This window comes from Arvicola amphibius, chromosome 3, assembly GCF_903992535.2.
Source record: "Arvicola amphibius chromosome 3, mArvAmp1.2, whole genome shotgun sequence".
Lineage (NCBI taxonomy): Eukaryota > Metazoa > Chordata > Mammalia > Rodentia > Cricetidae > Arvicola > Arvicola amphibius.
Window position 1 is genome coordinate 177,863,485 of NC_052049.1, and position 16,122 is coordinate 177,879,606.

Sequence of the window (16,122 nt, forward strand, 5' to 3'; positions counted from 1 at the left end):
TGTTGGCCAGAGACCCTGGAATCCACCTGTTTCTGCCTCCCTATGGGGATTACAAACATGTGACATCATGCCTTACAGTCTCTTGGTTGAATTTGGGGGTTCAAACTCATGCCCCTGTTCTTTGCCAACTGAGGCATCCACCCAGCCAGCCCCTGTTAGCAATTCTTCACATTAAACTTGCAGTTCACGAAACCAGCTCTCAGAGAGGCAACCCAGGTACTGTTCTCCACGTTCATTCTGACACTGAAATAATTTCTTTCCACTAAGCCAAAGGTTCTGTTTAGACATGGTGTCTCCTCAATGGTTGGGAAGAAGTCAGTGGGCTTCATAATGTTACCACCAGGCCCTGGAAGTGGAGATTCAACCTATTTGAGGAAGTTGATCAAAGACATTCTGACATCTTAACCACAAACCGTTTGGGGAGGAGAGATTAAACAGCTTCAATTCTTTGAATGAAAAATCAAGACACCAACAAATCAAAGATACTCATCCCCAATAAACATCTTTCAAAAGTATGCATCTGAGTGTTTGGAAAGATCCTCCCTGGGGTCCCCACACTCTCCTAAGTGAGACAGCTACGGGCTGTGACTCAGTAGCTGGTGGAAATAAACTTTGGAAAAGGGAGTATTAATAACTTGCACATTTAATGGCAGAGAAAGATGAAAGTGTCACAGTAATTAAGTGCAACATTTAAAGCTGTCACTTACATGCATACCTGAATATTTAAAAGGCTCTTTTTTTTTCCAAAGAAGAAAATGGTTTTGCTTAATGGATTAGAATTCTCCCCCACATGCCACCCCCACTGTGCTCACAGCCTGTGCCCTCTCTGAAGTTCTCAGAGGACAGACCCCATACTTGCTGGAGGGTCTCCGGGAGCCTTCTGGGAGCTCCATCAACACACAAATGTCCTCAAAAAAATACCTTCCAGGCAAGACAGCCTTTCTTAAATATCCTGCCTTGTTAACAAGTGTTCTCAAGGTTAGTAACATCAGGTGAAAAGGACCAGAAAATGAGATTAAATTGTCACCAAAGAAATCATTATTTTTTTCAAATATGACTGGCAATAGAGATTTACTGCTTTTTTCATTTGAGAGCTAAATTTGTCTGTACACTTACAACTTTTTGGCTCTCAGATAGCAGTCTTATCTCAAGATACCAAACTTTGAAAACCATATTTAAAATTGTTTCTAGCATATCTCCAAGGCAACATGCCCATTTTGTTCATGTGGCTGCATATATAAAGACACTTACAGGCACACATGCGCACTGCTTCTCAAACACACACACTCACATCTGAGGCACCAAGACGCTTCCCCAAAACACTCAAGAGCATTTCTAATTTTAAAATAAACTTGTCTTGCTAAAGTATAAAGGAGATATCCGAATTCTCTAGGGTTAGCTCAGGTAGGGAAAGATATACACATACTCAATATTTGAATAGCCACTACTTAAATAATAATTGTTAAGCAAAACTGGTTTTGTTCATTCTGTTTTTTTAACTATGAGAAAATAAAATCAAAGAATAGTTAGAATAAAGATTGATTTCTAAAATACAGGGTCCTTATGCTGGATCCTTTGTATTGGCTTAATAGTTGACTTACTGTAAAGTAACTAACATTTTGTGGAAAATGGTCTTTTCATGGTGAATATTAATCAGCATTCTGAGCGGTGATAGGGTCAACCAGCTAGGGAACTGCACGTGCATAGATCAGTGAATGCTCATGATGCTGGCTGTCACCGTGCAAGCAGTGAGGAAGACGTGTTAAGGTGCATGTGTGTTCAAGAAAGTTCAACTGGCCATGTTCCATCCTTGAAATTTTGAGCTGATAGATGCTGTGGTAACATCTCCTTACTTCTGAGTCATCTCTTGCCTTCTTCCTCATTAACATAGCCTTCCCACATTGTTCTGGGGTTAGTCTATATATCCAGCTGTATAGTGGGAGGGGAAACAGGCACCTCCAAAGCCACATCCTAAAAGAACACTGCTTCCATTTCTCTCATGAATCACATTCTGTGGGGGAAATGAGCTGCCATTTCTGGAGACATGCCACGGCCTCCATCCAGGGAAGCTCGCCTTGAAGAAAATTGCTAACGATAGACTGGTCCCAATTCACAAGGGTGGCCTGCCAGTCGTCACATGAGTGAGTCTATAAACAGTTGGCAGTTCCTCAGCCAAACCTTCAGGAGCTAGGCCCAGCTAAGAGCGGGGTGGAGACCCCTGTTACAGATTTTAAGTTATTACAACCTGCCGAGCTGCCCCAGGTATCTGTCCCATAGAGAGAGTGGGTCATAAGGAGTTTGTTTGCTTTATGCTGCTAAATTTGGGATTAATTGTTATATTCAGTAGGTAGGTTACCACAGAGTGCCAGCGACAGAAGCATCTCTGTGGGCTAAGGGAGCAACAGTGGCCGTGAGTTTCCCCTCTTAGGCTTGTAAGGATCATGAGAACTGAGGAAGGTGTTAAACAATGGGAAGATTTTCCCCTTAGAAACACAAACAACATCCTTTTACTAATGATATGAAGGATGCCACTCAGCTGTGCAGTATCGTTGGTGAGTGTGTTTTGACTGAAGGAATCTCATTTTAAGAGCCTGCCCTGCAGTATCAGGTTACAGCTAGTGCCAGAAACAGGCTGGCAAATGATACGGGTCAGGGGTTAGTGAGGGATGGGCAATAGCTTGGCACCTAAGCTCTGTCACAGTTAGATCTACTCTTCAGTTGAAAAGAATGTCATTCCTCCCTGTGGCCAATGAAACATCGTGGTCAAAGGTGCCTCAAGTGCTTTTTCTGGGGAAGCCTTGGATGCCCCTTCTCCCTGTGGCCGTCTTCCCGGGGGTAAGAATCGCGGATTCCATTCCTATTCCAGACAGGCTTCTGAGGCAGTGTTTCCTGGCACCCAGCTCCAACAATGGGCATAACTTTATAAAGATAATAACAAAATAGGCTGTTCATGCCCTGTCTGTGTGATGGACATTTGTGTCTCAACCTATTGACACATTCCTAAAACATTTGACTTGTTAGACACAGAGCGTCAGGGGAAATCGCCTGCATGTAGGTAAGTACACATACAAAAGAGAAGGGAGCTAAAGACTAGAAGACAAATCAACATTCTGGACAAGCTGTTTCTATGAAGGGCTTCAGAAGCAAATGGGTTGTTCCTCAGCTCACCACGTTCTGCTCTCTCATGACAAGGTCAAATTTTTGGGTCATTTTATTCTCTTATCTGGTGAGAGTATGTATCCTGGGACATTCTGACCATAAAAAGAGTCAATGTAGTCCACTCATATTTTCTAGACTTGCACCCATACCCTCAGTTAGGATAACCTTCATTTTCCTCTCCCATGCTCTCTTAATTTAAGAGCTCTGGGCCAGAGTATTCAATCACTAAATTTCTATGTCAGTGTCTTCAAGAAGCATGAGGTAGGGAGGATAGAAGGGTGGAACCCACATGGCAGGCGTTGCCCCTTCTGCAGCGTCAAGCTATAGAATCACCATGAGTTGGGGTTGCTGACACTTGCTTTGGCTTCAAGTGGTTTCCTCAAAACTGAGGAGCAAAGCCCAAGGGTCCTGTTGGCTTGGTGTGTCCTCCAGCAACAAGCCACAGTAACAGAGATTTGGTCTGACTGAGCATGCTGGAAGTGTTGAACAGAGGACCGCACTGAAGCCTCCTCCACAGGTTGCAGGGATCAGGCTCCCTAACACCTGAGGAAGTCCCCAAGGACTCCATAGAATAGAAAGCTGTGGAAATTTCTCGGTGTTTTTACTTGTTTATATTAAAATTCAGTTTTTAATTTTTATATTTTCATTTTTATCTAACTTAATTACATTTGGTCTTGAGCATAATGGGCAAAAACTTATTTTTAAATCACAACCACATTTTCTTTGTTTGGTTTTGAATTAAAAGGAGTTTTTGTGATTATTGTGATTATTCCTTTAACAAATTGTTCACAGACTTGATTTGATCTGAAATCGAGAATGGAACTAAATATTATCACCTAGCTTTTGTATAATGAAGTGTTCGTATCTGCTAAGAATTCAGAAGGTACTTGGTGTGTGCTCGTGTGCACAAATGCACATGCATCTGTGCAAGCATGTGTGTGTGGTATCTGCACATGTGTATGTCTGTGTACTCGTATGTTCTTGTAATGCTCTCCATCTTGTTGTTTGTAGTCAGGGTCTCTCAGTGAATCAGGAGCTTACAAGTGGACTAGACTGCCTGGCCAATGAGCTCTCGGGACCTGCCTGTTTCTGCCTCCCTAGCAGTTGTGTTATGGAAGCCTGCCTCCATGCCTGCCTTCTACAGGGTGCTGGGATCCAAACTCAGGTTCTTCTGTTTGCACGGGAAGCATTTTACTCACTGGGCCATGTCTGTGTCCCTAATGTTGGATTTCTTTTTAATTCACCAATAGGTTATCCATTACTTACTATGGATGTAAAGGGATTTCAGAACCTAACAACCCTTTCTATACTGACTGTCTCTTTTAGTGACCCAGATCATATCTCTATCCCTGAGAGCACACGCAGACTCTCGGTCTGTTTGCACCACAACCCTGAGCCAGGTTCTTTCCCGGAAACATTGCAGTTTTCCGCTTTGTGACTTGCTCTTGGTCCCGGTCTCTGTCCTCCCTGCCAGCTCTCTCTGAGAAAGGAGGGGCCTTTCTGCTGATGGAAGGACCGTACTCAAGAGGCAATTAAAACAACTACTCACATCGTGTGCAAATATTCTCTCCCTCACTCTCTGATATTCCTCTTCTCTCTCTTCAATTGATTTACTTCGTCTGTCATCTCTAAATGGATGCATTCTGTTTTGCTGAACAGAGAAAAGAAATCAGGAGGGTTATCCATGTTGAGCTGTTAAGCAACTGTCAGCTGAGAATAATAAATGCTCATTTAGATAACTGGAGCCTGACAAGCCCCACCCCCCTGCTCCCTGAGGAGGCTAGGCTGGGGGATATGAACTTAAGTATGCATGTTTATCTCTGTGTGTGATATGTGTGTGTATGCATGTGTGTATGGTGTGTATATGTTTATGCTGGTGTGTGTACGCATGTGTGTAGTGTGTATATGTGCAGGTATGTGTGTATATCTCTGTATGAGCTATGTGTGTATGCGTGTATGATATGTATATGACTATGTATGTTTGTGTATCTGTGTGTGATCTCTGTGTGTGGATGTGCATGTGTGTGTATGTATGCATGTGTGAGTGTGATGTGTATATGTGTGTTTATCTATGTGTCTGTGTATGTGGTTGTATGTGTGTATGCATCTATGTTCATGTGTGTGTATGTGTGTGGGTGTGTATATCTGTGTGTGACATGCTGACATAAGAAGGATTGCTACTCCTAGTTTGTCCTCTATGGAGAAAAGTAGAATAAATATTTAAAAAATAAGCAGCCTTGCTTATGCCTTGGGAATTGGTCCAGAGATTGGATGGCCAGGAATAGTCTTTTTCCCCTTTTCTGAGTGTGCCTGACCCCAACAGGAGGCAAACTGTTGATGGGAAAGAGTGAAGAGTGAGTTCAGGGTGTCTGAGGTAGGAAGTGGCTGTGCACATTTGGGATCTCAAGAAAGAACAAAAAAGCAGAGAAAGTGGGAGTCCGAAAGGAACTTGTGGATAGTCTCTGGCTCCTAAGGCTTCTTTGTTGGCCCAGTGGCTGGCCCTGTGAATTGCATTGGGGCATGAACTCTGCTTAGAAAACCTGTGTGTTGATAACGGCCAATGCCGGTGCAAAGAGAGCTAAAACAGCAGTCCAAAGGACCCAGCATCCTCCCTGACCCACTCCCTGCATCTCAGCTGCCCTCCCACCCATTTGCCATTCTGAACAGAATAATCTCTGCACTAAGCACATTCATTCACACGCTCACCAGACACCCATGGATTACACAACACAGGCATGTTTTGGAGTCAACAAGAGTCCCGGTGCAGCTCAGGGCTGGGGCAGCAGTGGTGGGAGACAAGGAGGTACAATGAGAAATAGACTTTTTCTTTTTCTTTTTCTCTCTTCTTCTTTTTTTTTTTTTTTTTTTTTTTTTTTTTTTTTTTTTTTTACAAAGAAAAACATATGTTCAGAGATGCACACGCAGGCTCAGGGTGACTCACCTGAGTAATTAATATGAGACCTTGAGTGAGGTACATATTGTCTTACCTTTATAAACTTTAAAGCAAAGGCATGTTTCAAAAATATCTATTTGAATTATCAGACAACAAGTACAATTGTCAGGGCAGTCTCCTGACTTTCTGATGTTCTTATTGTTATTCTTTTTTCTTTTTTTTTTTGTTTTGTCATTTACTTAGTCTTCTTGCTTGTAACCTCCCTCCCTCCTGCCCACGCAGAGAAGAGATTCGGTGAGGTCTCTTTACCTTTGCTCAAGGACCATGATTAGGGCTGTTCTAAAATGACACAGTGTTTTGTCACAGGCAAAATACACAGGGATCAGTTTCTGCTACACTTCATGCAAACGAGCAAACACATTACACAGACCATAAAACACAAGAAGGGTGGGGGGCTAGAATGTAAACTCGATGCTTTTCTGTGAAGACTTATTTTTAGGATAGTTGCAAAATCCTCCTGTCCTCACCATAACAAGGTATGTTCTTTACAGCTACACCGGTGGCTCATCGGTCCTCATTGATAATCCAGCTCAAATTGTGCACAACGGAAGGAAGGACAGAGCTGTAGGGAGTGGAGCGACTGGCAGAGTTACACAGACATCTGGAAATGCAGCGGACAAGCTTATCCCACAGCTCAGAGCCTGCGGCATCCCAACCCCCACCACAACATGCAGCAAAGACTGCGCCAAGCACCACCCATGCAGCCCAGCACAGAACCACTGCTAAGCAACTGAGGCAACACCATGTGGCTACCCACTGAATGCCAGAGGGGGAGGCAATGGAGGCCAAGGGATTGGAGAGAGGGCAGCAGCGGTTGTCAGAGGCAGGAGGGGGTAGCTGGGAAGCAGGAGGGGACAACAGAGGTACAACAAGAACATCAGTCAGCCCACCTTCAAAAACAACAACGTCAGCCACTCTCAAACTTGAGAACCAACCTGATTGTCTTCTTTATCAATACTAGAGTTATCTCGCTTCAAGATAAACCGCTTCTGGGATTCTTCACTTTTTTCATCTTTTAAATGTTCACAAAACCTTTGCTCTGGTCTGCCAGCAAAGTAAAACATATCAATAAAAAAAACCTATTTTTTCCCATCTGATTAAACTTAGTTCTTCATGTGTTTTTCCCCCAAAGTGGCATTTAACTTAAAAGAGAGAAAGGAGAGAGAGGAGATGGGTTTATTCTTGGCTGGGAAATTAGAATTGCTGGATACGCGCAAATGGGTCATAACTTGTCACTTTTACATGTGGGTTACAATACCTTTTATTATTTCCAGTTCAGAATCTTGCTTGCTGCATGCCCATCACCAGGGATGAACATATAGAAACCAGTTAAAGCTCCCAACACAAACAGGGCTTCAATATTTTTCTTAGGTGTTTTGACTTTGGGTGACTCCTGAACACATATAATTTCCCCATGGATATCCTTAAGCAAATACGAACTTACTTTTAATGTTTGTATCTTCTGGCATTTGGGGATTGAATCTAGAGGCTCTTAGGAAAGGCTCTAACTCTGAGCTGCATCCCCAGCCCTCTTTATCCTTTTAATTTTGAGACCTGGTCTCATGGAGTTGCAGAGACTGGCCTTGAACTCACTTTGTAGCTCAAGCTGATCTTAAGCCAATGACCTGCTGCCTCAGTCCCCTAAGTGGGTGGGATTACAGGTTGTACCACCAGGCCCGGCTAAATATTCATGCTTAAAACATAAAATCCATCATTTCATCTACACATAGTGACTGCCTCTTAGCACACGCTGAGGATCCTTGGGGTCTACTCTGAGAGCTTTGTTTAACTAACACTATTTCTCTTCTCCCCAATAACGAATGCTCTAGAAGCTAGCTTCTTTAGCTCCTGACCTTCTGGTCCATGCCTTCTAAATCAGGTCAGTAATTAAGAAAAGCTGATGATATTTAAACAACCGATTAGCTGATTGGTGTGAAGGAAAGGCTCTAAGTAGTTGCATACTACTGACTGGCCAATTGATTTTGCAAAATCTCTTATTAGGGGTTCGCTCCCTATGATTGGCACTGCAATCACCCGAAACCCCAAGAATGAGTTGGGGCTTGGGATCATCACAGAGAACATGCTGAAATGTTTATCTCTAGGTTAAGAATGGCTGCCTCGTGACTTCTGGAGTTCCTGCCTCTGCTTGGTTCCTGGTATCACAGACAGAGGAAGCCACCTTATATTGGCTGTGTTCTAAAATGATCAGCAATTAAGAAATGTTTTCTCACAAACAGCACTTTGGTGACAAAGGAAAAGCTTAGGTGTCTCATTCAAGTCAGAATGAGAAGCATCTTCTCTCCACACCTGTTCATACATTGTTCCCATAGTGGATGAGCAGGCGAGGAGAAAAGCTCTTCTGGTGCCAGCTACACTGCACAAGATTTATAAAATGATGCAGTCCTGTTGGTAAAAGTGGAGTACAGAAGGGTTTTTTTTTTTTTTTTTTTTTTTTTTTTTTTTTTTTTTTTTTTTTTTTTTTTTTTGATGAGGAAAGCATCCCTCAGTGATTATTTTGATTCCGTAACTTTAAATTTGCCCATGACACCACAGTCCTCAAACGGCATGGTTACATCCCACAGACATGGTGGTTTGCGCAGTCCCTCTGATGATACAGTGCACACAGTGGGCTGGAGGTGAGGTCTGGGGGCGGGCCTCACCCCTCAACATCATCTTAATGATCAATGCAAACGTTTTTCACCAAACTCAAAATATAACAAATGATTTGGAAGTGGGAATCGTACATTAGAGATAAACAAATTTGATGCAGGGTAGTCAGTGGACATGTGGGTTCCTTACTATACAGTGAAGTCATGATGACATGATCAGTTATAGTTCAGGGTAAATGACAACCCTGCCAAATGATTTAGGGCCCTGGCATTTCCAACCAACACTTCTTTGGCTATTATATCATCTCCCCCCCCCCCCATAGCAACTGAAATGAGGATGTCAACTGAAATAACTATGTTGATTACATCAGTGTTAATTACATCATATCAATGTTAATTAGTGTCTTTTGATATCCTCAGGCACTACACTAGTCTGTTAAGTCCTAATAAATGAAATTATTTGCCTAAATTTACATCTATCTTTTTTTGTATTTATTTCTAACAGTCTGCAAATATCCACACACAAATGAGAGGACCTGAGAACAAGGACATTTTGAGGCATGAGCACAAGGTGAATTTGTTTAGTTTAATTTCTTCTTTTAAAACACAATGTATTTGAGTGCAAATTCAGAATACTAGCTGGCAGGTAGTTTATGTGGGTTGGACACGGCTGTGGGATAATGCTCTTGTACACTGTAAAGATTAGCCACTTGTATTAGTTTAATAAAACATTGATGGGCCAGGCAGGAAGTACAGTCAGGGCAACCAGATTAAGAGAATTCTAGGAAGAGGAAAGGCAGAGTCAGTCCCCAGCCAGATGCACAGGAAGCAAGATGAAAATGCCTAACTGGGAAAAGGTACCAAGCCACGTGGCTAAACATAGACAAGAATTATGAGTTAATTTAAGTTGTAAGAGCTACTTAATAATAAGCCTGAGCTAATAGGCCAAAGAGTTTATAATTAATATAAGCCTCTATGTGTTTCTTTGGGACTGACTGGCTCTTGAACCAGGCAGGACAGAAATTCCATCTACATGACACTGTTTCCTTATAAGCCTTAATCCTTAGTGGCTATCTCCAAACCCGGTACCAGGGAAACACTCAGCTGAATGAATGAATGAATGAATGAATGCATAACCATTTAGCCTAGCTGTGTACAAGTCATTATAGCTCAAGGACTGATAAAAAGTCACTCAGTCAGATATGAGGTCATAATTTCTGTAATAATTACAGGATATCAGAGAGTTTATTAATTGGTGCATAAATTCAAGTTGAAAACAAAATGATCATTAAACACTGAATTTATGTGTATTAATCATTAAAATCATTTTACAAAAGTCTGAGTTTCTTGGGTAGGGAAGAAATTTCAATCCTCCTCATTTTTGGATCCTTAGTCCAAGAACATCTTAGTGTCAAGTGTGATAGAGTTCCATTTCAGTGTTCCTTCTGAAATTCCATTTCATCATAGTGCTGTTATTTATAGCTACTTATATCACATACATGTATGTATGTGTGAGAAATAATTAGAATGACAAAGCTTAATCAGGTGTGTTGCTATTCATAACACAAATATTAAGAATATTTCACACTTTGATATATATTATACAAAATATATTCTCAGTGACTGGTTTGTAAGTTATCTTCTTTAATCACATTTTCAAAAGTTAGAAAAAATATTAGCTCCTTTAGGTTTCTTGAAAATTATTTTAAATGCCCATAAAGTAATTTTGATATTTGTTTAAGAATAATTAAGCAAATGTAGCAAGACTTTTTTCAGGTTGGTTTTATGGAGAGCTATTCATGACTTTTGAGCTAACCAAAGTATAAATTGAAATACTACAGTAATTGAATTAAAACTACTGACAATGGACCACTGTAGCTCTGTTGTTTTTTTTTAAAAAATCACTTTTACAACTAATTGAATTAGCATTGTTTCTGAGTCAGAAGATAAATGGCATTGAAGCAATACATGTAGAAATGATATTTCAATGGTAATGAATGACTTTTAACCTGTGAATACAGGAATGAAACTCAAAAAACAATTCCCAAAGCTAAAAAAAGAAGAGCCATGTATTTATTAAATGATGGTAAGCTGACTTTGCTATGTATCTCATGGACAATTATCATACCAGTCCAATTTGCCTTTTTTTTGAGAATTTGCTTCATTAGGTATCATGTCTACCTTTCTATATATCATTGTCAAAATGCATAGGAAATAAAATTAATGTTTATTTTAGGTGATCAATAGCTTCCTTATCTCAAGGTAAAAAAATATTTTCCCATAATCTATAGCAGACTCTGCTCCAGACCCATAGCACACAGGGCTCCTGTATATGAACATGCTTGCATCTCCTGCCAGCAACTTGGCCTCTCTGGGGGGAAGAAATGAAAATTTAAGATGATTCTACATAGCTCCTTCTTTAGGTGGAACTCATGGAAAAGAGGGTAGCTGTTGAAGATACACAAATCTCTCTTCTACTCAATCAATTCCAATCTTAGTTAAACATTTTTCCCTAGAAGCTTAAAAAAGTAAGCATTCGTTCTTATGATGGTTTTGAACCTTTTACTTATCTTGGAGTATTCTAAGCGGTTTAGCCTCAGGGTTATGCTCCTCAGACCAAACTTGTCATTCTGCTTCCAACTAGTTCTGCTGAACCTTGCCCTCCCTTCCTGCACAGAAAGGAGACTAGAACTCTCCTGGATGGGGGTGGGGTGGGGGTTGGGTGGGGGGGTTGGGTGACGGTGGGGGGTAATAGTCAGTTCTGGGGGTGGGGAGTAATAGTCGGTACTGGGGGTAGGATAACAGAGGCCTTGGCATGGCATCAAAAAAAGTGGAGCTGATTGGAGACATATTTCAATGGATACCATTGCACAGAGGGAGAGATCGGCTGGACAATGAAACAAACAGTAAAGGATTTTGCTTGTCAAATACAACAAACCTAAGCAAACTGTAAACATTCCCATTCAAGTGTTCACAGCAGGGGATCGTTGATTGAAAGTCAATAAACAAGCCCAGCACCCTTGTTGACTAAGTGTATTTCACCATTTCCCATATCAGTCGTTATTTTATTCCATTTCATTTCCTTGTAGATGATATTATATGCTATACTCTAATATAGGAAGTGAAAGTAATTTTAATTAGCTTTAGTTTGCAATTATGTACTATTTACTTGGTGTGTACCCGTGGATACCACGGTGTCTGTGTGGAGCTCAGAGGACAACTTGCAGGAGTCATTTCTCTCCTTTCTCTGTGTGAGATCCAGGAATCACACTCAGGTCATTTACAGACTGAGTCATTTTTGCCAGATTTTTACATCTTTTATTATTAGAATCTTGCAAATGTGTGTTTAGAATTTTGCATGCTGTTGCAAAATCATTTTCTTTTTTATGTATGTATATGTGTATGTGTGTATGTATGTATAGTTTAGGTATATACATGTCCGTGGGTATTCATGTTTGGGAGGTTACACACACACCTATGTACATGTTTTGGAGGTGTCTCCCTCAATTTCTCTCCACCTTATACTCTGAGACACCGTCTGTCTGCATCTGGAGCTCGCTGATTCAGGTTATTAGCCAGCCAGCACCAGGAGTCCTCCGGTCTCCTACTCCCCAACACGGAGACTATAGATGTGAAACCATACTTGTCTTTATTTGACTTCTGGAGATTCAAAGTCAGTTTCTCCTGCTTGTGTGAAGAGCATTCTGTAGATCAAACCATCTTGCTAGCCATTTTCTACCAAGTTCGTGAAGCATCGTTAAGTGTAACAGACGTGCAGGCTAACAAGGTACCATGGTTCTTCTTTATTGTGGACCGCCACAAACGACACTTAGCAAAATACTCAATGGCAACCTGGGTCTCTAAGACTCTTAAGCTGGTGCTTTTGCTTTGGCAAAAATACTGGGCTTTTTAGATGAAGAAGCGTAAACATCCCAGTTTGCCTTGATAATGTGATTCTATTTCTAAGGAAGAATTCAAAGGAAATGGGTGGAAATGAACACCAAATTCTATTTCATAACAATGGAAGAGTGAAGACCCCTCCTGTACTACATAAGAACTTGAGGTATGTCATAGTAACGTGAGGTCCTCTCAGACAATGTCCAATAATATTGCCCAGCAAGGAAAGACACTGTATAAAACACAAGCACAAATTGGCTATGTTGATGTTCCAACTACAACACATGGCAACGGGAATGTTAGCTGAAGGCTTATCTGTGGATGATGAGCTGACAGGCAGTTTTACTTCTAACCTTTTATGGGTTTGTGAATATAATAATCATGTATTATTTTATGGCAATAATGAAAGCTACTATCTCAGACAGAGAGCAAAACCATTCAACAACTTAATAGTGACTCATACCAAATTATTGGATTATAAAAAATTATTCTTCTTCTTTGAATATTGTACTCTTTCCTTGAATGTATTGTTTTATAATCTGCTGAACTGGGGATTTAAATGGGTTTTTTTTTTTGTCAAATTATTGCTTAATCTTTCTATTATACTGCAAGGTTTTAGAATTATAAGATTAAATTTGCTCTTTGCCCCAGTCAGATTTCTTACACTAAGACCCTCTAGAACATGGAAACTCATCTCATACCCTAAGATGCCCATGTTTATTGGTATGTTATTCTTGATTTGTATGAGTAGAAATTCTACCAATGACAAATGATAAGAGCAAATAATAACAATCACCAAGTGTGTGTGTGTGTATATGTGTATGTGTGTGTGTTATAAAGAAGACAAAACAATAATATAGAAAAAGATTTAAGGTGATAAGAAGAACATGATAAAAAATTTAAAATGTGTTTTTAACTGTATTTACAAAATACATTTAAGACCTGATATGGTATTCTTAGTTTGTGTGACTAGTTACTCATGAACTTTATTGAGTATGGAGTTTCAGCATCACCAAATAGGAATACAATCAGATCACTGAGCTTAAGGACACTGATATCATTCTTCAAGTTTATCTATAAACCAAGGGCTTGCACAAATGAAAATATACATATAAAATACGGAAAGAAAGGTACTTCAAAATGATCCATGGATGATTACTACAAGCAATGCCTATGAAATATTGTTGACTAATGTCTTCAGATCCAAAGGCCACATGTAATACACACCTAGGTTCTTGAAACTATGCAACCATTACAGCACTTTTATCCCAGAAGTACCACAGAATCTGAAAGGGTTCTATTTGAAATAGTGGTCAATTTTAGGGTTAGGCTGTTGGTTCAGATTCAGGATTTGCTGAAGACAACTTCAGGTTTTTTATATTTTAGAAACCTCAATGGTGTTTATTTTTAAAGTAAACCCATGACCCAATGTCCACCCACATATGTGATACAACTCTAATCTACTAGTCCTTCCTTTGTCACAAGCTTCTGCCCTGACAGGAGACACACCCTTCTGCATGCAGCTTATGCAAGCTTTTCCTTCCAACAACTCATTAATGAGGCAGTTACGGCATATTAACTTATTGAAAGCTGTCTAATTCTAAGATTTTCTCAGTGGTAATAAACTTACAAGATGCTTAGACCCTGGGTGCACCTTGCCCATCTGCCTTACAAGAAGAATCTGGGAGGAGCAAAGGGGAAGAACTTGAGGTAAATATGATCAAATTAAATTGTGTGAAATTTGTCCTGGTTAGGGCTTCTATTGCTGCACCGAAACATCACGACCAAAAGCAATTTGGGGAGGAAAGGGTTTATTCAGCTCACACTACCACAGCACTGCTCATCCTTGAAGGAAGTCAGGACAGGAATTCAAACAGGAGGAGGAACCTGGAGTCGGGAGCTTATGCAGAGGCCATGGAGGAGTGCTGCTTACTGGATTACTCCTCCTGGCTTGCTCAACCTGCTTTCTTTTAGAACCCAGGACCACCATACTAGGAGTGACACCACCCAAAACAGACTGGGACCTCCCTGATCAATCACTAAGAAAATGCTCTATAGGCCATTCCTGCAGGCTGATCTTATGGAGGCATTTGCTCAGTTGAGGTTTCCTGTCTCAGATGACTTTAGCTAGTATCAAGTTGATATAAAACTAGCCAGCAACAAATTTTCAGATAATTAACAAATGTATTTTAAAAAATAATGCTATCTTAATATGTCTGACCCTATTAATATATATGACTCTAATTTCCATTCCCTAAAACAAAACCAAGTGCATTTTGGAATATACACTGACGACTGTAGAAGAAATGATCATAAATATTTACTGTAGAATATCATTAATATTAAGATGCTTTTACCATATAAACAACACTGCAGAACAAGCCTAACACATACTGAGTCTTTTTAGTCCTGTACACTATAAACTGTTGGGTTTTTTTCTTTGAAAATTTATACAATTTCCATGAAGGAGGAGTCCTGCTCGTTTGCTTTGTTGCATGAATTGGAAAAATATAATATGTTCTTTAACATGCATAGGAGGACTGAATAGATGCGATCAATCCTGGTGAACCCTGAAGTGCTTTGCCTGGGACTAGTGAGGCCCGAAACAACAGGTAGAAAATCTTATTATACTGTTTATATTTTATGACTACGCAAAATTGGCAGACATGTCAATAAATTATACTCTAAGTTTTATTATACTTCATTTATCACACATGTGTGTGTGTGCATGCCGGTGAAGTTCATAGGGCAACTTGTAGGAGTTGCTTTTCTCAGTCCACTGTGTGGGTCCTAGTGATTGAACTCAGGTTGTCAGGCCTGGCAGCAAGAGTCATTAACCACTGAGCCACCACTCAGTTCAGAGCACACCACGAAATATTTAACCAACATTCTCATCAGGGCTAGAGATGATATTATGAGAGAGTCAATTTGCGTCATAGGATTTTCATAGTGCTTGATTCATGAGGGTTGAAATGGGCCAGTCAGATGTTTATGGAAATGATTCTTTCTTTGAAAACTGCGAAAAATAATTGGTGTTTCTTGGAATGAAGGGCTTTTTTGTTTGTACGTTCTAATGTTTGTGTGAATTAACCCATTAAAATTTACAGGTAAATATTGTGTTTCCACTCATGAAGAATGGCCATTGTGATTCAGTTGGTAAAGAACCACCATTTTGTTTGCTTGCTTTTGCACATATAAAGAAAAGCTAAGTTTTTTTCTCCTGGTTTGAAGGAGAGGGCGGGGAAATGAGAGCTTGAGAAGTTAGAATTGTGCTCCTCTGCATTCTCTGTGGGATCTGGAGGGGCTGAGGTGGGCAGAAGGGCAGAAGTCAGATCACTGGATTAAAGGTATTTTGTATGTGCTCATTCTTTTGGTAGATTCCAACTGGAAGGATCTCCTGAGCTTTACAGCCTACTGTACCATCCACATCACTGATGCCCTCATCTTAAGGCACCACCTAAAATCACCCACGACACAACTGTCGTTGCTGTAGGTGAATCTAGA

The 16,122-nt window shown here is 40.4% G+C and overlaps 1 protein-coding gene across 21 annotated transcripts in view; it reads right to left on the bottom strand.

Annotated features, from left to right (window-relative positions):
* Positions 1-16,122, bottom strand: part of Arpp21 (cAMP regulated phosphoprotein 21) — a 142,747-nt gene that overhangs the window by 82,739 nt on the left and 43,886 nt on the right. For 8 of the 21 annotated variants that reach the window (XM_038321389.1, XM_038321392.1, XM_038321393.1 and 5 more), the window contains 2 exons: positions 7,048-7,156; positions 4,709-4,810 (listed from right to left, as the gene is read on the bottom strand). The exons of 7 other annotated variants lie outside the window; for them this stretch is intronic. In XM_038321389.1, coding sequence (XP_038177317.1) covers positions 4,709-4,810; positions 7,048-7,156 — 211 coding nt within the window. Of the gene's footprint in view, positions 1-4,708; positions 4,811-6,090; positions 6,675-7,047; positions 7,157-16,122 lie in introns of those variants that run through there. 6 more of the 21 variants (XM_038321396.1, XM_038321395.1, XM_038321394.1 and 3 more) reach the window with 2 other exon arrangements.